The sequence below is a fragment of the Oncorhynchus clarkii genome, chromosome 15, assembly GCF_045791955.1.
Source record: "Oncorhynchus clarkii lewisi isolate Uvic-CL-2024 chromosome 15, UVic_Ocla_1.0, whole genome shotgun sequence".
In the NCBI taxonomy this organism is placed as follows: Eukaryota; Metazoa; Chordata; class Actinopteri; order Salmoniformes; family Salmonidae; genus Oncorhynchus; species Oncorhynchus clarkii.
The window spans coordinates 16616299-16636742 of NC_092161.1; the positions used below are offsets into that span (position 1 = coordinate 16616299).

General features: G+C 46.9%; 1 protein-coding gene across 3 annotated transcripts; it reads left to right on the forward strand.

Moving 5' to 3' along the window:
• The first annotated feature begins 499 nt into the window (after nucleotides 1–499).
• LOC139366975 (PAN2-PAN3 deadenylation complex subunit pan3-like) lies at nucleotides 500–19224 on the forward strand. Of its 3 annotated transcripts, none has more exons than XM_071104790.1 (18): nucleotides 500–1135; nucleotides 2161–2282; nucleotides 5086–5158; nucleotides 5429–5610; nucleotides 5908–6046; nucleotides 6384–6616; nucleotides 6715–6819; nucleotides 7005–7062; nucleotides 7376–7537; nucleotides 7682–7798; nucleotides 7931–8032; nucleotides 9867–10032; nucleotides 10442–10529; nucleotides 13638–13777; nucleotides 13958–14087; nucleotides 15365–15429; nucleotides 15522–15660; nucleotides 16437–19224. In XM_071104790.1, the coding sequence occupies exons 1-18, from the start codon at nucleotides 814–816 to the stop codon at nucleotides 16575–16577; spliced, it is 2484 nt and encodes an 827-aa protein (XP_070960891.1). In that variant the 5' UTR covers nucleotides 500–813; the 3' UTR covers nucleotides 16578–19224. The 3 variants fall into 3 exon arrangements, with proteins under 3 accessions (XP_070960891.1, XP_070960892.1, XP_070960893.1); XM_071104791.1 differs by having other exon boundaries at nucleotides 5540–5610; XM_071104792.1 differs by lacking the exons at nucleotides 15365–15429; nucleotides 15522–15660; nucleotides 16437–19224 and having other exon boundaries at nucleotides 13638–14003.
• The last annotated feature ends 1220 nt before the right edge of the window (nucleotides 19225–20444 follow it).

A 20444-nucleotide genomic window follows, 5' to 3' on the forward strand; every position in this document is an offset into this window, starting at 1 on the left:
ACGAGTAATCCAATGATTGATGAAATGTCAAGGGGATACTGTGCAGCTACAATATTACAGACCAAGTGAAATGTTACGCTTGCTACATTGTGACATCTGTGGTTTGCTACATCACAGATGTGTAATATCAAACGGCACGTGCACTCATCTCAAACACGACTGCAAAACCTATTACCGCATGACTGGGTTTGGATGACGACTTTCTGTATTGGAAATCGTTGGTTTTGTCCACAGACCAAAAGCTACGAACTGAGTCTGTCCCTCAAAGCCGCTCCAAACGCAGCTGACTTTTGCAGTAACGTTAAAATCTTGCAAGCTTCCCATAATGCAATGCTAACTAGGGTCTATTCATTTCGGAAACCGTTTAAGAACCAAACAGATGCAAACAGAGCAAAATTAGAGTTTCTATTGGACACATTCAGGTAGGTCCCTCCCCGTTTCGTTTGCTTCCATTTTAAGAAACGTTTTGCAACTGATTCGGCTAAATGAATAAGCCACTTTTTTTAAGCGGAGTAGCTAGCCAGAGAGCAGAAAACAACAACAGCAGCGTGAACGAGGCTAAACAACGGGCTAGCTAGCTACATGAATAGCCACAACAGCGACCAGGATTTGTCAAACGCAATGTCCTTAGTTATCTTAATTATTTGTCTTCTAGTCGGATAATGTGAGTAATGTCATTTTAAGCTTGGACCAAACATATTTGCTGTTGCATATCGCTTTGCATTGACATTTACGAACCTTACTCGAGAGCAAGCTACCTAGCAATCGACGTCTCTCTATGTTTGAATATCTTCCGGCGGCAGCAGCGGTGTCATGAACAGTGGACTCCCAGCTTCAGCTGCTCCACTCGGGGGTGTCGGAATACCCTGCGTCAAGGTGAAGTTCTGCCGATACTACGCAAAGGATAAGACTTGCTTTTATGGGGACGAGTGTCAGTTTTTGCATGAGGAGCCGTCTATGGCAAGCATGTCCCTTCACAGTGGAGCAAGTCCTGTCCCTTTATCCATGTCTGGAGGAGCCGTGACGTATCCGCTTAGTGCACCCCCGGCCTGCCCGGTTGGGGTACCGAACGTCCCCAAAAAGGGCGACTCTCTGGGGCCTGCAGGCACGGTTCTGGAGGGACAGATGTTAACCAGTGAGTATACTTCGTCTGTTTGTACCCGTCCTATACGACAGGGCCTAGCACAGCCTCATCGGTGGTTGTTGCTTTTTGGGCGTGTGAGGGGCTTTGTTAACACTGAGCCCGGGGATTCTTTGAGGCCTCTTTTCCCCCCCAAAACAGCGTGGGTTAAACATGTTTTTCAAGCATAACTAATTCAAGTGTCTGAGCGCTAAGCTTTTCGTCCAGAATTTGAGCTCCTTCAGTAAATGCATTTAGTTAGCAATTTGAGTGTTTTTGTATTTGACAGCTACAAGAGATCAGTGGGAAAATTCAGACAATCATTGGCTAATGTAGCTAGCTAACGTTAGATGGCTATGGTTAGAAAAGTTATTCTGGCGGAAAAAAGTTAACGTTTGCGCTCTTCTTGCATTAGGTAACTACTATAGTTAGTAATGCGTGCATCTAACGTTAACTAACAAAGCTAGTTAATGTTGAATCGTTTTGGAAGCGATGCATTTTATGATGCTTGTCTTCATTGACTAGCTAGCTTACATGCTAACCAAACATCTGCTGTAGTGAAGTCAATTTACTTAGTTCCTAACTAGTTAGCATCATCACTTGCAAAATAATTCAACCACCACAGCTGTATTTTATTTGATTTAACTCTGCACAATGCCACGTGTTCAGTTGCAAGGTGGATATTATCATTTGTGCACACGGAAACTGGATAAAGTTGAAGTGTTTACATCTTCTCAAGAAGCGTGCTGATTGGCTACTCATCTGTAATTGTCCTGTAAATGGAGACAAGCTATGGCCTCATGATTACAACATTAGTTCAGACACTTATGTGCATTACATGCATTTTGCATCACACAACCATTCAATTAACGAGACCCCTGCCAATCTTTATAAGGGTGATATGTTAGTCTGTATGGCATATATTGTCTGACTCCATAATGTTTTTCAAACATAGAATATGACATTTACCAGGACCACCCAGACCCTATTTAGTAGAAGCAGGTGGCTGATTCTGAACCCATTGTCTCTGTCCTCTACAGTCCCTGGGATGGAGGGCGGGACCCTGAGCGATGCCAATCTGACCAACTCCTACTTCAGCAGCAGCTTCATTGGGGTCAATGGCTTCGGGAGCCCGGCAGAGTCTAAATACTCTATCATGCAGGTATGACCAGCCTCAGAATCCAACTAAACAGTACTGACTCGACAGATGCCTACTTTTGTTTCAATGTGACTTTGAGATTCTTGTTAGTTTTATTTGTATGTATGTGTATATATGATTTGTCATTCTACTGAAGTGTTCAGGTACTATCTTTAGATCTGCAGTATGGTCAAATACTGAATAACAGTGCTACTTGGCTGATGTGGTAGAGGTGAACTTATTCTTGTATGTTTATCAGAAATTCTGGTTCAGTACTGGTGTAAAGACAGTGATCTGTATTATCAGGGAACCTTGGCTTTTCACTAGGACCGGGAGTAACAATGGCCGCCTCTCTCTTTTGCGCACAAATCACTCTGAGAGTCCCTACCTGTCCACGTACGCAATGTGTTCGTTCACGCTCATTCTTCAAAATAAAAGCCTGAAACTATGTCTAAAGGCTGTTGACACCTTAGGGAAGACATAGAAAAAGGAATCTGGTTGATATCCCTTTCAATGGGCAATAGGGATGCATAGGAACACAGGGGTTTCAAAATAAGAGTCTCTTCCTGATTGGATTTTTCTCAGGCTTTCGCCTGCAATATCAGTTCTGTTATACTCACAGACAATATTTCTACAGTTTTGGAAACTTTAGAGTGTTTTCTATCCTAATCTGTCAATTATATGCATATTCTAGCATCTGGTCCTGAGAAATAGGCCGTTTACTTTGGGAAAGTTATTTTTCCAAACAAAAATAGTGCCCCCTAGCTTCAAGAGGTTTTAACTGACTTGCCTAACTGATTTTATTTAACTAGTCTTTATCAATATGTTGAAAATTAGTTCTAAATGAAATAACTAAGCCTTATTTCTTTTCCTGCCAAACAATGATTATTTAATGAGAATGAGTATACAATTGTGAATTAGCACAAATTGCACAGGCTGGAATTATTTAGTCATTAACGGCACAAAACGATTATATCGGATATCGTGTTATTTGGAGTAGATGTCTCCCCAACACTAGTCTCAAGTATTTGACCTAAAGAAAATCGGATAATTAGGTAGTGCTAGGTGTTTGTTTGTTTATTTCAATCACGCAATTATGCAGGTTTTTAGCAGAATCACATTAGTGGAAACCAAGACTGTTCTCAGGGCAGGCCTGGTTGTAGCTACGCTGAACAAAAATAAAGACGCAACAGTGTTGTTTTCATGAGCTGAAATAAAATATCCCAGAAATGTTCCATATGTGCAAAAGCTTATTTCGCTCAATTTTGTGCACATTTTTGTATTACGTCCCTGTTAGTGAGCATTTCTCCTTTGCCAAGATAATCCACCCACCTGACAGGTGTGACATATCAAAAAGCCGATTAAACAGTATGATCATTACACAGGTGCACCTTGTGCTGGGGAAAAGAAAAGGCCACTCTAAAATGTGCAGTTTTGTCACACTGCACTGCCACAGATGTCTCACGTTTTGAGGAAGCTTGCAATTGGCACGCTGACTGCAGGAATGCCCGCCAGAGAATTGAATGTTCATTTCTATACAATAAGCCACCTTGAACGTCATTTTAGAGAATTTGGCCTCACAACTGCAGACCATGTGTAACCACACTAGCCCAGGGCCTCCACATCTGGCTTTTTCAGCTGCGGGATGGTCTGCTACAAGCCACCTTGGACAGCTGATAAAGCTAGGTTTGCACAACCAAATAATTTCTGCACAAATTTTCAAAAACCTTTTTCAGGGAAACTCGTGCTTGTCATCCTCACCAGGGTCTTGACCTGACTCGCAACAGACTTCAGTGGGCAAATACACACCTTTGATGGCCACTGGCACACTGGAGAAGTGTCACGAATGAATCCCAGTTTTAACGGTACCAGGAAGATTACAGACAGTGTGTGTGGGCGAGTGGTTTGCTGTTGTGAACAGAGTGCCGTGGTGGTGGGGTTATGGTATGGGCAGGCATAAGCTACGGACAACAAACACGCTTGCATTTTATTGATGGCAATTTGAATGCACAGAGATAACATTACGAGATCCTGAAGCCCATTGTGCCACCAGCTCATGTTTCAGCATAATGCATAGCCCTATGTCGCAAGGTTCTGTACACAATTCCAGGAAGCTGAAAATGTCCCAGTTCTTCCATGGCCTGCATACTCACCAGACATGTCATCAGTTGAGCATAGTTGGGATGCTTTGGATCGACGCATGTTCCAGTTCCTGCATCTTCGTACAGCCATTGAAGAGGTGTGGGACAACATTACATAGGCCACAATCCAACAGCCTGATCAACTCTATGCAAAGATGCCGCGCTGCATGTGGCAAATGGTGGTCACACCAGAGACTGACTGGTTTTCTGATCCACGCCCCTGCAGGTGCATATATGTATTCCCAGTCATGTGAAATCCATAGATTTAGGCCCTAAACAATCTATTCCAAATGACTGATTTCCTCATGAACTCAAACTCAGTCAAATCTTTGAAGTTGTTTATTTTTCAGTGTACATATTTTTGAGTGGCGTCGGGGACACTTTTTGCATTTAGCTATCCTTAATTCTCCTAACCTGCTGAGAAAAGTCCCTTCTGCTAGTCAAACCTGGCAGATCACTAATGGGATACAGCATTATTGTATCTACAATTTGACCAGGTGCATACACCTATGCTGAATTCCAAGACCATCAGCCAGTGATGCAGATACAGTGGCTTCTAATGGGAATTATCTTTGCTTCAGACTTGTTCCTTTTGGGAACATCAGGGCTGCGGTCTTTGCTAGAATATGGTAGCTAGGTAACTAAGATACTTAAAAAAAAATGTAAGCATCTGTTTTGTTGTGTAGAGAATCACCAACAGCAGCAGTTCTCCCAGTCTCCTTGACGACGGTGCCAAGAACTTCAGCCACAGCGCTCACGGTAAGAACCCAGTACCTAGAAGAAACTCATGGAATAGCTCAGTGGTTCCCAACTCCGGTCCTCAAGTACCCCCAACAGTACAAGCACACCTGATTCAACTTGTCAACTAATTATCAGGCCCTCAATGAGTTGAAGCAGGTATGTTTTGGGGTTCTCAAGGACTGCTGTTGGGATCCACTGGAGTATAACAGATCTTTGAAACTAACTGTAGAATTATAATTGGTGCAACTTCTAACTCTTTGATTGGAACACCCATGACATCACTGACAGATCTATTCCATGGAACCCTGGCAGCTGGACCAGGTCAGAGTTGTGGGTCGATGGAAAACTCTCCGTGGACAACACAGTCTTCATTCCCTCTCCCTCTATGTCCTCTTCCAGATCCAGGGAATTCCCCCATGTCTTCACTCTTCAGTGACTTTGGTGCTCTGAGCATATCACAAAGGAGAAAGGTGAGCACCACTAACCAGGTTCCTGGTGTGGTCGTCAACCAAGGGGAAAAGTTTGAGCTTCAAATGTCTATTGAGTGTTTGAGCTCCTAATGGGGAAATGGTCAAACCTAAACCCATCCTTTGTGGTTCGTTTGTGTGCGTTTTCTCTAGATTACAACATCCGGTCACTGTTTGTTTTTGTAAACTATGATGAAGCCAAATCCGCATATAAGGAAAATAGAATATCTAATGAAGGCAAGAAGAACAATGAAATCTAATCCTAGGGTTATGCATCTCTCATCCTCTCCCTCTCTCCAGGGTCCTAACCCTACAGCCAATGAGTTCATCCCTAAGGGGGTTCCCCGCATGGCCACTATGGTCCAGTCCAGTGGTCCGGCCTTCCCATCGCCCCTCTTCCCCCACCTCGGCCTCAGCAGCTCCACCGCCCTCGCACCTGGTGAGCCATCCACTACAAAAAAAACAACACTTAGAATTAACTTAGAGCACTTTTAGGTTTTCTCCGTTTGCACTATATCCTGGATATGCCAGGTTTTCAGGGTGAGTGAGTTAGCAGTGTAAAGGTTATTATTCTTATTATTCTTCTTCTGGCTAGCCAAGTGAGTTGACTCCATACAGTGGAGATGCTCTATAGAAAACAACAATGTATTATTCAAGTCCCTGCCATGATGAATTCCACCTTAGTCTGTCACTAGTTAGTCATAACAATGTACGTAGGTACTCCAATGAACTCTGTACCTCTGTTTAACACACCCTCTCTGGTATCCCCCGTACAGGGATGTCTCTCTCTGCGGGGTCCACCCCCCTCCACTCCCCTAAAATCACCCCCCAAACCTCACCTGCCCCTCGCCGGCGTAGCCACACCCCCAACCCCAATAACCCCAACCCAGCCAACTACATGGTGTCTACCAGTGTGTCTGACCAGGGGGCTCACATCATCCAGAAGGAGACGGTGGGGGGGACCACCTATTTCTACACGGATAACACCCCCGCTCCCATGGCCGGGATGGTACGTTCCATTTAGTCTGCCCTTACTGACAGCATGACCTATTAGTTTTAATTACTCCATAAATAGGAAGTGCAGTCATTAAATGTGTTTCTGTGCAGGTGTTTCCTACCTACCACATCTACCCCCCCACTGCTCCCCACGTGGCCTACATGCAGCCCAAAGCCAACGCCCCGTCCTTCTTCATGGCTGATGAGCTCCGACAGGTACGCCCACCCTCTCTTCCTCCGCCTGGTTCTTTCTGTCTGAAACACACACTCTGTTTCCATTTCTGTTCTCTTTTTCGCCCTGTCTCCATATTAGTGTCTCTGTCTGTTCTAATCCTCCAATCTCCCTCTGTGCTGTGATGTCAGTGTTGATCGCTGATGTCATTTCCTGTGGTTCCCTCTAGGAGCTGATTAACAGACATCTGATTACCATGGCTCAGCTTGACCAGTCAGAGAACACAGGTAAAGCATCCCTTCCCTGATTGGCTCAACCGAGGTGGGGGGTGGGGCTGTTATTGGCGTTGTATTGATGGTATGGCCTCTGTCGATTTGGGGTTTCACTGCAGACTGAAAGTGAGACTCGCATCCTGAAACGTGTCTGTCTTTAGTATTCCTGACAGTTCACACACACACAGTCACTATAGTTGGTTCATAGAACCTTCTCAAGTTGTCCAAGTGTCAACACTTGTAACTTAAGATGCGTGCTAACTGATGTAGGTTATTTTGGCGCTGTTTGTGTGCTGGTGTGTTGTCATGCCGTGTATCCCTGTCCCAGGTGTTCCATCTGAGGTGGATAGCTACCACAGCCTGTTTCCCCTGGAGCCTGTCCCCCCTCCCAACCGCCTGCAGAAGACCAGCAACTTCAGCTATATCACTTCCTGCTACAAGGCTGTCAACAGCAAGGACGACCTACCGTACTGCCTGAGGAGGATACATGGTGAGTTGCTCGTATGACACAAGATGAACACACACACAATTTTAAATGATCTTATATTTGGTATGGGATGTATTTTCTTTCAGTCTTTGAAAATAGAAGGCATCTTGAGTTGTCATCTTCTTTGAATGTCTTGTGTGCGTCCAGGTTTCAGGCTGGTGAACACCAAGTGTATGATGCTGGTGGACATGTGGAAGAAGATCCAGCACTCCAACGCTGTTACCCTGAGGGAGGTCTTCACCACCAAGGCCTTTGGAGATCACTGTGAGTCATGTGTATGGGTGGGGTGGCTCTTTATGTCCCGCCCCCCCCCATGTTTTTTGTGTATATATCGTTTTTTGTACGAGTCTGTTTGATCCTTAAGAAGCCCCCATGATAACCTCCTGTTTCTCTCAGCGTTGGTGTTCTCCTATGACTTCCATGCGGGGGCAGAGACCATGTTCAGCCGGCACTTCAACGACCCCGCGGCCGACTCCTACTTCACCAAGAGGAAGTGGGGTGAGTCCCCACCCTTACCCACTGAGTCCGACGCACCCACCAACACACTCCCCGTGTCGACCCACTTCTGAGTTGTTTTGAATGCGTCATCAAATGGCAATGAAAGTCGGGCTTCATCAGCGTGTCACACGGCAGTATGCATTTTCATATCATACTCTTAGTTGTTTGAAACCTGAATGTTTTCGTACATGCTACAAAGGATCCTATTACATAGGCCATTTCTTTCTCGATAAGCTGGCCAATAGAATAGGTAAACTTTTCTACTATAGTAGATTGACATGGGCTAGTGATTTTGCTGTTCTTTACTTGTCTTGTTGGCTGAGGAAAATGTACATGTGGGCAGTTATTCTGACATGTTCAAAGTGACATCAGAATTGGATAAGAAGGACCGCACATCATTGCATTCTCCACTGGCATGTTCTGGTAATATGAATGACCATATTCTAAATGTGATTTGTGTCATTCTGAGCACCGTGGGTAGACGCCCTAATCCGGTTACACACCCAATGCATATGGGTCTGGTAAACTTTCTCAAATGTCCGCTAAATTAAAATGCTACCAGTCAATGTCTGGCGCCACATTTTCCTAACCGAAACCAGTGTGGATGGTTTCTGTGTGAAGGTTGGGAGGAGGAGTGTTCCAGCACTGACAGTTGCTGGTCTGTGTAAGGGTGTGTTGCTGGTCTGTGTAAGGGTGTGTTGCTGGTGTGTTCAAGCTGTAGTCAGGGGAAGCTGTGGCTGAAAGTGATCCTGAGACTGGTGCTATAGCTACCAGCCGGGCCCAACTACCTGCTATAGGAGGGACACAGCCAGAGGAAGCAGAACCTCTGGCCTCACTGACCTCACGGCAACAAGTGTTTAACTGTCAGTATTACTGTCACACTACAACACCCCTCTGTGGCCTCACAGCAACAATAAGGGTCATACTAATAGCTCTGCAACTCTATCGCACTACAGCAACACCTCAAGTGTTCAACAACTGGGTGTTTGAAGTAAGCATCTGACATTTACTGTCAAGTTGATACCATTTTTTTTGTTAAACCTTTTTATTAGAAAGCCTGTAGGGTGTCCACCGACTCTGCCCAGAGTTGGTGAAAATGTGCTTTGATGATTTCACTTCCTTATGTTGTAAAATACATTTTTACCAAGACAAATGTTCTGTATCGTTCAGTGGGGTCTTTCTCTAACATCAACATTTTATATCCAAAAAGTCTGATTTCGTAACCGAACCCATCTGAAAATAAGCACCAGTGGCGCTTTCTCGCAGCGACTTGAGGATTTTACATGTTGTCGTCATCCGCAAAGTTGTTTTTGCAGTTTGCAAAAAGCCAAATTAACACGAACTGAATTAAATGTCAAATAAAAAGCTTGTGGTACACTCAGTGCTCTGTTGACATGCGCTTGTTTTTTGTGAAAATCTTTGAAAAAGAACACAAATTTCACATTTTAATATGAAAAACGTAAACTCCAAATATGAAAACTCTAGCTACATGCCATGTCTCAATCTATATGTCTTACCTCCTTGTTTTATGTCCTCTGGGTTGGAGAAGAAAGGTGAGCTTGTCACTTAGGCTGGATGCTGTGTGAGAATTAAGGCTAACTCACACGCAAAGCTATTTTCCAGATCCCCCCCCTGGCCTCCTTTGATTTAGTCACTAATACTGGCCACCCTACAGGAGTAAGAACACCAATAACTGTTGAACGGATTATGGTCGAGACATGAGGTTTGGACCATTTGGTTTTCTTAGGTGTAACTACACATTTTATTTTAACCATGGACAGCCTGCTCAATATGTTTCGTCTGTTTCCTTTCTGTGTGCTGTTCTCCCCCGTAGGACAGCACGAGCCCACTCCACCGCGGCAGCACGCAGGTCTGCTCCCCGAGTCTCTGATCTGGGCCTACATCGTCCAGCTGAGCTCAGCCCTCAGAACTATCCACACTGCTGGTCTGGCCTGTAGGGTCATGGACCCCAGCAAGATTCTCATCACCGGCAAGACCAGGTACAGACACGCATCGAGCGCACACACACACACATTGCTGACCAACGTTATTGATCCCAGCAAGATCCATATTCTCTGAAACCAGGTGTAAACACAGATGTTGAATGTGACAGTGTGGTCAGAGAAACTAAAGTGTTTTTCATGCAACCTCTAACCAGTCACAGTTGCTGTCTCTGGTTTAGTCCTGCGTTCCTTGCTAGAGAACTGTGCAGAAACCAATGCGTCTGTAAGCCCCCTGATGTTTGTTGTAGTGCTGATAGTATCTGCTGGGTTATTTACTGTAAACTACAGTGAAAGCAGAAGTTCTATACTAGTCCTGGCTTCCTTTTCTCAGAAGGGGGAGAAACCACACACGCTGACATCACGCTAACGTTTGACACAAACTCAACATGCCTTTTTCTCCCTGCAGGTTACGGGTGAACTGTGTAGGGGTGTTTGATGTCTTAACGTTTGACAACAGTCAGACCAACCATGTGACCCTCATGCCACAGTACCAGGTACAGTAACCCCCCCCTACACATGTCAGTCTGGCACAACATGGCCTAGTTCAGCTTCAAGTGTTTTTTGTTGGGGTTTTTTCTTCATATTTTCTGGAAAACCTACCAATTTTTCTTCCCAAGAAAATTGTAAACCCCTCCTGGTCATTCTGGTATTTACCAGTGGAAATAAGATCTGATCTGATTATACCACTATAAATGGGGAAATGTACACATGAATCCTGAATCTAACGGTTTCTGTTGCAATTTAATCAACTCGAGTTCTGTCACCACACTTTTTTTTTTTTTTTTTAGCCTAGTTTATGAAGCGTGTTGGCCGATTTTGGTAAAATATTGTTATTACAGCCTAGTGAAGATGGCATTATGTTTAGCCTCTGACTGAGATGTCAAGATATCTTGTTGCTAATTTTCTCCCTCCATGGACCTGGTTAGCAGGGGAAATGAACACTGTTGTGGTTATTTTTACTTTGCGTATCAACTTATTGTGGTCACTTTGTTAGAGAACATCAGATTCTCTGCTAAACAAACAAATGAGCAAATAGATCTAGTAACAGATATTCCACACCATGGATTAGGTTTGGGCGGTATACCGGATTATTTGGAAATGACCACGGGGCGGTTTTTCAATACTGTTGAAATGATTTCTTTTTAGTTATTCAAAATCAATTTGTAGCTACTTTAAGTAAATACCTGCAGTCAACTTGTGCAATACATTAGGAGATAAAGCAGATCCCATTCTTCATTTCACCTGTCACATTATCTTACATTAGGAAGCTTAATGTAGTTCCCCACAACAGTTGAGCCAGTCACGTTAGGAAGCTTAACGTAGTTCCCCACAAACAACAGTTGAGCCAGTCACGTTAGGAAGCTTAACGTAGTTCCCCACAACAGTTGAGCCAGTCACGTTAGGAAGCTTAACGTAGTTCCCCACAACAGTTGAGCCAGTCACGTTAGGAAGCTTAACGTAGTTCCCCACAACAGTTGAGCCAGTCACGTTAGGAAGCTTAACGTAGTTCCCCACAACAGTTGAGCCAGTCACGTTAGGAAGCTTAACGTAGTTCCCCACAACAGTTGAGCCAGTCACGTTAGGAAGCTTAACGTAGTTCCCCACAACAGTTGAGCCAGTCACGTTAGGAAGCTTAACGTAGTTCCCCACAACAGTTGAGCCAGTCACGTTAGGAAGCTTAACGTAGTTCCCCACAAACAACAGTTGAGCCAGTCACGTTAGGAAGCTTAACGTAGTTCCCCACAACAGTTGAGCCAGTCACGTTAGGAAGCTTAACGTAGTTCCCCACAACAGTTGAGCCAGTCACGTTAGGAAGCTTAACGTAGTTCCCCACAACAGTTGAGCCAGTCACGTTAGGAAGCTTAACGTAGTTCCCCACAACAGTTGAGCCAGTCACGTTAGGAAGCTTAACGTAGTTCCCCACAACAGTTGAGCCAGTCACGTTAGGAAGCTTAACGTAGTTCCCCACAACAGTTGAGCCAGTCACATGTTTGTTTGTAAACAGCACAATGGGAGGAAACGGGAGCAGTCCAGGTGTGTATTGACAGTTTGCGTTTTTATATTGAAAGTCAACAGTGATCATGGAAATGAGCGTACAATGAAAAAGGAAGTTATTTTTTTACAAAGAATGATGCATGGCCGTCATATTTCTAATGTTTATAATATAAAGAATGTAGCCCCTACAATGGGTGGGGCTGAAATAGCCGAATACACTAATTTGAAGGGGTGTCCACATATTTGTGTGTATATATAGTGCAACAAGCCTAAGATCACCATGCGCAGTGCCAAGCGTTGGCTGGAGTGGTGTAAAGCTCGCCGCCATTGGACTCTGGGGCAGTGGAAACGTGTTCTCTGGAGTGATGAATCGCACTTCATCTGGCAGTCCCGACAGACAAATCGAGATTTGGCGAATGCCAGGAGAACGCTGCCTGCCCCAATTCATAGTGCCATCTGTAAAGTTTGGTGGAGGATGAATAATGGTCTGGGGCTGTTTTTCACTGTTCGGGCTAGGCCCCTTAGTTCCAGCGACGGGAAATCTTAACGCTACAGCATACAATGACATTCTAAACGATTCTGTTTGGGGAAGGCCCTTTCCTGTTTCAGCATGACAATGCCCCATGTACAAAGTGAGGTCCGTACAGAAATGGTTTCTCGAGATGGGTGTGGAAGAACTTGACCGGCCTGCACAGAGCCCTGACCTCAACTCCATCAAACACTTTTGGGATGAATTGGAACGCTGACTGCAAGCCAGGCCTAATCGCCCAACATCAGTCCCTGACCTCACTGATGCTCTTGTGGCTGTATGGAAGCAAGTCCCGCTTGGCAATGTTCCAACATCTAGTGGAACGCTTCCCAGAAGAGTGGAGGCTGTTATGGAAGCAAAGGGGAGACCAACTTTATATTAATGCCCTTGATTTTGGAATGAGATGTTTAATAAGCATGTCCACATACTTTTGGTCAGGTATAACTAACTATATGAGCTGGGTTGCATGTCTTTGCAATTTAGTTTATTTTCATTTGTGCACGTTAGCATGTTTAGCTAGCAGCCGTCATGGAATTTCTCTATTAGTGGAATTCCATGGAATTTCTCTATTACTTGTGCTAATTTTGTTAGCATTCTGGTAACAGATGCCCAATACCCCCCCCCCCCCCCCCCCCCCCCCTCCCTCCGTCCCTCCCTCCCCCGGTTCTAAACTGGTAATACCATAAATCCCAGAATGAGAGGATGGTATGACGATTTGAACATCTGGAACCGCCCAACCCTACCATGCAGAGTTTCAGCACCATGGATAGCGCCACGGTTGATCAATTGGCTGCAAATCTGACTAGTAAAACAGCCATGGTCTCGTTTTTGTTAGTGTTACATCATGGGAAAAAAAATCTAATAATTCAAATATTTACTTCAAGCAATATTGTGGACACAATCTATCAGCTGTCTTGTAACCATATTTTTATATTTTGAATCTCTGCTAGTGTGTGTGTGTGTGTGTGCGCGTGTTTGCTCTGAGTTTTGACTTGCTGGCCTGATTTCCTTTTTGAAATGGTTGAGTTGGCCCCTGGCTGTAGTGTGTTCTGTTAACTGTGTGTGTGTGCGCTTGCAGCAAGCGGACCTGATATCCCTGGGCAAGGTGGTGTTGGCCCTGGCCTGTAACTCTCTGGCTGGCATTCAGAGAGAGAACCTGCAGAAGGCCATGGAGTTGGTGTCTATCAACTACTCATCAGACCTCAAGAACCTCATCCTGTAAGACACACTGACACAACATACACACACAGAGACAGAACCCATCCTTGAAAAGGACGACACCGGGTCCTCCCCTAAGCCATTTCTCACCGTCATCTGCAACACCCGCAACACACTCAGATATACAAGTGAACACACTGTTTTCACTGACACAAGTACTCAGTCACTACCTGTTTGTAGGTATCTGTTGACAGAGCAGTCTAGGCTGCGCAGCGTTAATGACATCATGCCCATGATTGGAGCTCGCTTCTACACACAGCTGGATGCATCACAGATGAGGAATGATGTCATCGAGGAGGACCTGGCGAAGGTACACTAACACACACACTTGTGATGCCACCTCTGCTATGTGGGAGTGGTGGTAAATGGAAGGAAGTCACGTGAGAAGAAGTGTTGAGGGGGGGGGTGAAAATACAGGATATTCTGTAGAGGCCCCTCTGGCCTCTACAGCGTCTGCTGTTCTGACCTTAGACCTGGGGTGTGAAACCACTGGCTGCGGACTGCCCCCTCAGCAGCGCTACTCTTGAGTTTTGTTTTGGTGCTTATATCAGGAAACCGAGTAGTGTGTGTGTGAGAGCTGTTCTGCAGTCTTCAGCATTAAACAGAAAATGCCACCTTTCAGTCCATTTCAAATGCAACACTGTTGTCTGTCCATCAGTTAGGTGTGTGTGTGTGTACATGTTATCAGTACTGTTCTGAACATCAATGGTTCATATTACTGTCTATGTATAGTACAGGTAACTGCCAAAATAATGGAAACACTTGAGTAAATGAGGGAGACAGTATATTGTAAGCAGGTGCTTCCTGTGTGGTTCCTGAGTTAATTAGGGTCATGTATAAACATGCCCAGTAGCCCATTATTTTAGCTAGAAGAAATTTCAGTGACTTTGAAAGAGGGGTGTCAAAGGAGTGTCAGTCACCAGATCTCAACCCAAATGAACACTTATGGGAGTTTCTGGAGTGGCTCCTGAGACTGTTTTTCCATCAACAAAACACCAAATTATGGAATTTCTTGTGGAAGAATGGTGTCACATCCCCCCCCAATACAATTCCAGACACTTGTAGAATCTATGCCCACAGCTGGCTGCACACGAGCCAATCGTAATGCCCATGGTCAATTTGGTTTGACATTCCATATCGCTATGGCTAGGTTAGGGACCATCCGTACATTATCTGTGTACGTGGGACGATATTTAAAGATGTCGATGGCTCCAAATTTCAATGACTTAAGCCAACTAAATGGTAGAAATTCATATATGAATATTGAAAGCATTTAATGAAGCAACTAAAAGATGTGTAACATGATAATATTGTCCCATTTACTACTAGCCCCAGAGATGTGTTATACAATATCAAATCAACTTTGCCACGATCACACACCAGCCGGCTGAATGAAGTTGGCCAGCACTACCTAGCCTCCGACTTCTTCAAGACACAACCTGGTTAGACTGTTTCAAGTTATCTGTGAGGGATTGTGACTGTACAAACACTTTCCAGGTCCGGACACGAGACCCCAACATTATCCCCTCCCCCACAAAGACAGCTGTTACCTAATATATGACTTACACAGTTTTATCTCTGTTGTAGGAGGTCCAGAATGGTCGTCTCTTCCGTCTGTTGGCCAAACTGGGCACCATCAACGAGAGACCAGAGTAAGTACTGAACCACTCCGTTAGGACTGGATTTAGAACATCTGACCAACTGTTTCTCACCTTCATATCACACTTCTGCTAATGTGTGTCAGGTTTCAGAAGGACCATACGTGGTCTGAGACGGGGGACCGGTACCTACTGAAGCTGTTCAGAGACCACCTGTTCCACCAGGTGACAGAGGCTGGAACCCCCTGGATAGACCTCAGCCACATTGTTTCCTGCCTCAACAAAGTATGCCAGCGCTCCCTGCATCTTTCTCTCTCTTTTTCTCATGCCCTTCCCCTCATTTCCCTCTGCCATGCCCTTCCCCTCATTTCCCTCTGCCATGCCCTTCCCCTCATTTCCCTCTGCCATGCCCTTCCCATCATTTCCCCTCTGCCATGCCCTTCCCATCATTTCCCCTCTGCCATGCCCTTCCCCTCATTTCCCCTCTGCCATGCCCTTCCCCTCATTTCCCCTCTGCCATGCCCTTCCCCTCATTTCCCCTCTGCCATGCCATGCCCTTCCCCTCATTTCCCCTCTGCCATGCCATGCCCTTCCCCTCATTTCCCCTCTGCCATGCCATGCCCTTCCCCTCTGCCATGCCATGCCCTTCCCCTCTGCCATGCCATGCCCTTCCCCTCTGCCATGCCATGCCCTTCCCCTCTGCCATGCCATGCCCTTCCCCTCTGCCATGCCATGCCCTTCCCCTCGGCCATGCCATGCCCTTCCCCTCGGCCATGCCATGCCCTTCCCCTCTGCCATGCCATGCCCTTCCCCTCTGCCATGCCCTTCCCCTCTGCCATGCCATGCCCTTCCCCTCATTTCCCCTCTGCCATGCCATGCCCTTCCCCTCATTTTCCCTCTGCCATGCCATGCCCTTCCCCTCATTTTCCCTCTGCCATGCCCTTCTCCATCTACTCCTCTCTTCTCCCCCTCTCTCCATGTGAGCCACCTGTCTATTCCAGTATGTCTTGTTGCTCAGCTGGCTACTAGTCTACCAGTACTCTCCCCTCCTCTCTGTGTAGCTGGACGCGGGCGTGCCTGAGAAGATCAGCTTAGTGTCTCGGGATGAGAAGAGTGTTCTGGTGGTGACCTACTCGGACCTGAAGCGCTGCTTCGACAATACCTTTCAGGAGCTGCAGCAGGCCGCTGTCGGACCGCTGTAGCGCCCCCCCCCCCCCCCCCCCAAAGGCAGCGGGGTGGGGCTGCCTGAACCGTACAGCACATTATTGCACTACAGCGGAGGACCAGTGATGACATCTTCAGCGTGGCGAGAGAGGCAGAGGGGGTGGGACTTGCTGGACCTCAGTCACATACACTGTCTTGGCAACCAGGAAGGCTTTTCTAAAGCTGTTTTTTTATTTTTCCTAAAATCCCGCAGCTGCGATGACAAGTAATGGACAAAAACGGAAGCTGTAACGATTACGAACGCTTAATTTTTTTTTAGACTTGGGGAACAAAACAGATACTAAAAAATAAAACCACCACGTGGGATTTAACTTTTTCCTGCTTTTATTTTTTATTTTTTTATACATATTTTTTTTCTCCCTCTGTGGAGGATGGACTAAGATGTTTGACTTTTTTAAATGAATGTGAGTGGCCTACAGGCTGCACCTACCGAGAGTGGTGAACAGACACACACACACACACACTGAGAACCTAATATAAAATCAGGCTTTATTTTTACTGCGTGTCTTCCTGCTGGAGACCACACCCCTTCATACCAACGCACTAAGAGACGGGACAGACCACTGGACGCTTTCAAAGGGGGTGGTCAGGGAACCCATTTCTGAAATGGACCTCCTTGCTTGTCGGTTCCCACTCAAAAGGACAAACCACTGAGTTTTTGGGTAGAGTGCTGGGTTGGGGACTATTGGTCAATTCAATGCCTTGATGTGGAGGTCAAGGGTCATGCAACATTGAGGTCATGTGTTAGGGGAGCTATTGCGTTAAACTGTGGTTTCTGTTGGCACTGAGGTAGGGTTTTGTCTAGAAGGGATACATTTTTTGGCAAAATTGACTTTTTGTAGCAGGTTTAGGATAACTTACACCGCAGTTTAGGAAAAGGGTCAGGGTTAGTTAAAATGCACCAAAAATCAACTTTTTCCATCAATTTGACAAAAGCTGTATCCTATCTAGACATGATCCTTAGGAAGTGGTATCTTCTCCCTGTTATATAGCGCAGGGTCATAAAAGCAGCAGGCTCCTTAATTGCTTCATGATGGACACTATTGTGGAAAATGTTGTGACACCAATGATGAACTCCGTGAGATGGAATATTTAGGTCTGGCTCGTCAGCGCTGGGATGAAGCCCACGGAATGGGCCAAAACTAGAGAATGGTGCCAGTTCTGCCTCAATGTGGAATGTCCTCCTTTTCTTTGCCTCTCTCTCATTATCTGCTCCCCTGCTTCCTTCCCCTGAGGGGTCTCTGCCAACCTCTTCATTTGAGAATAAGTGATACTTTATATATTTTTTTTAAACACATTTTTTTTTAGCTGGTTCCCCTCATTTTGTTCAGCTGTTGTGCAGTGATGCATGATGGGACATGGAAGGGAAGGTCTTTCTCCCTCAACACAAACATTATGCTGTGGACCAATTCCAGCTGGGGTGGGGACGGAGGGGGCAAGGAACGGGACAAAGTGGTCAGTAAGAAGAGGTTTTAATAACATCTGTTTTTATTTGACCATTTAAAAAATAAAAAAAATTATCATGTGAGACAAAATGTGCTCGAGACACCGAGCAGCGACAACCAGGAATTTAACCTCTGACCTCTCCCAGTGGTCACCTGGGATTTTCCCCCTGAAGTGCGCACTTACTTATTCAATCCCTCTCATGGTTTTAAAAATAAGGGATTGGGCGTGAAAGACGATGGAAACTACTTATACCAATCCAATGATTTTTAAATTCACAAGGGGTAGTGAAGGAGTTTACTCTTCAGGAAGAAAAATGTAGAATTTGGGAGAAGGTGGGTAAGATTGGTGAGCAGTAGCTGATGCATTCAGAAACAAGGGTCTATTCAGAAGGGTGACACGTTCAAAGTGTTTTAGATATAAATGTATTGTATATATCATAGACTTCTAGTCACACAAGATGAGGTAACTGTGTCTGTTCTATACATCACTGTTCTATGTGTAACATATTGGACGGTCCACCCCATTGAATAGACCTTCTGTTGAATGGTTTGGAATTCTCTCAGGATGACGGACAGCTGGAGGGGCCGATGACTGAATGTGTTTGGCCGTCATTGGTCGCCCTTTATCCAGTCAGATCGATGTGGAGATACTGTGGGGGAAATTCGTGAGGTGATAGATGGCCCTAAGCACAGATTTAGCATCAGTTTACTCTGTCCAACCTTACCAGACCTACTTGGGGATGTCAACATATCTGACCCTATTTCAGTGATTAGGGGCATTTTCTACCCAATACTCCATGAGGCGACATGGGAGTTGCCCCATAGCATAGATCTAGGATCTGTTTAGTCGACACCTAGCCTATCCTGAACCATTTAGGAGTTGAAGAGTAAAACTGACTGTAGATCAGTACTTAGGGGCCACTTGATCTAAAACCTGCTCGGAATTAGAATCATGTACTGTTTTCAGTGAAATGATCCAGACCGAAGACGTATTTGGTGAATGTGGTGCTTAGAACCCTCATTTTAAACAGGTCACACGTATCCACCCTATCAATATCCCCAATCCACCCTATCAATATCCCCAATCCACCCTATCAATATCCACCCTATCAATATCCCCAATCCACCCTATCAATAGCCCCCATCCACCCTATCAATAGCCCCCATCCACCCTATCAATAGCCCCCATCCACCCTATCAATAGCCCCCATCCACCCTATCAATAGCCCCCATCCACCCTATCAATATTCCCCATCCACCCTATCAATATCCCCCATCCACCCTATCAATATCCCCAACAACTCATGACACTCCGACACACGCCGCTCCCCCCCCCCCACTCCGACACACGCCCCCCCCCCCCCCCCCCCCCCCCACAACTCATGACACTCCGACACACGCCGCTCCCCCCCCCACTCCGACACACGCCGCTCCGACACACGCCGCTCCCCCCCCACTCCGACACACGCCGCTCCGACACACGCCGCTCCGACACACGCCACTCCCCCCCCACTCCGACACACGCCACTCCCCCCCCACTCCGACACACGCCACTCCCCCCCCCACTCCGACACACGCCACTCCCCCCCCACTCCGACACACGCCACTCCCCCCCACTCCGACACACGCCACTCCGACACACGCCACTCCCCCCCCCACTCCGACACACGCCACTCCCCCCCCACTCCGACACACGCCACTCCCCCCCCCCCCCCCCACTCCGACACACGCCACTCCCCCCCCCACTCCGACACACGCCACTCCCCCCCCACTCCGACACACGCCACTCCCCCCCCCCCCCCCACTCCGACACACGCCACTCCCCCCCCACTCCGACACACGCCACTCCCCCCCCACTCCGACACACGCCACTCCCCCCCCACTCCCACACACGCCACTCCCCCCCCACTCCCACACACGCCACTCCCCCCCCACTCCCACACACGCCACTCCCCCCCCACTCCCACACACGCCACTCCCCCCCCACTCCCACACACGCCACTCCCCCCCCACTCCCACACACGCCACTCCCCCCCACTCCCACACACGCCACTCCCCCCCCCACTCCCACACACGCCACTCCCCCCCCACTCCCACACACGCCACTCCCCCCCCACTCCCACACACGCCACTCCCCCCCCCACTCCCACACACGCCACTCCCCCCCCACTCCCACACACGCCACTCCCCCCCCACTCCCACACACGCCACTCCCCCCCCACTCCCACACACGCCACTCCCCCCCCCACTCCCACACACGCCACTCCCCCACTCCCACACACGCCTCTCCCCCTCCCCCCCCCACTCCGACACACGCCACTCCCCCCCCCCCCCCCCCCCCCACTCCGACACACGCCTCTCCCACTCCGACACACGCCTCTCCCTCTCCGACACACGCCT

Excerpts from the sequence above, each read along its gene's own strand:
- LOC139366975 (XM_071104790.1), top strand. The coding sequence starts at position 814 with ATGAACAGTGGACTCCCAGCTTCAGCTGCTCCACTCGGGGGTGTCGGA. Across the intron at positions 5,611-5,907 it reads GCATATCACAAAGGAGAAAG|GGTCCTAACCCTACAGCCAA; the intron begins GTGAGCACCACT and ends CCCTCTCTCCAG. Across the intron at positions 6,617-6,714 it reads CCGCTCCCATGGCCGGGATG|GTGTTTCCTACCTACCACAT; the intron begins GTACGTTCCATT and ends GTTTCTGTGCAG.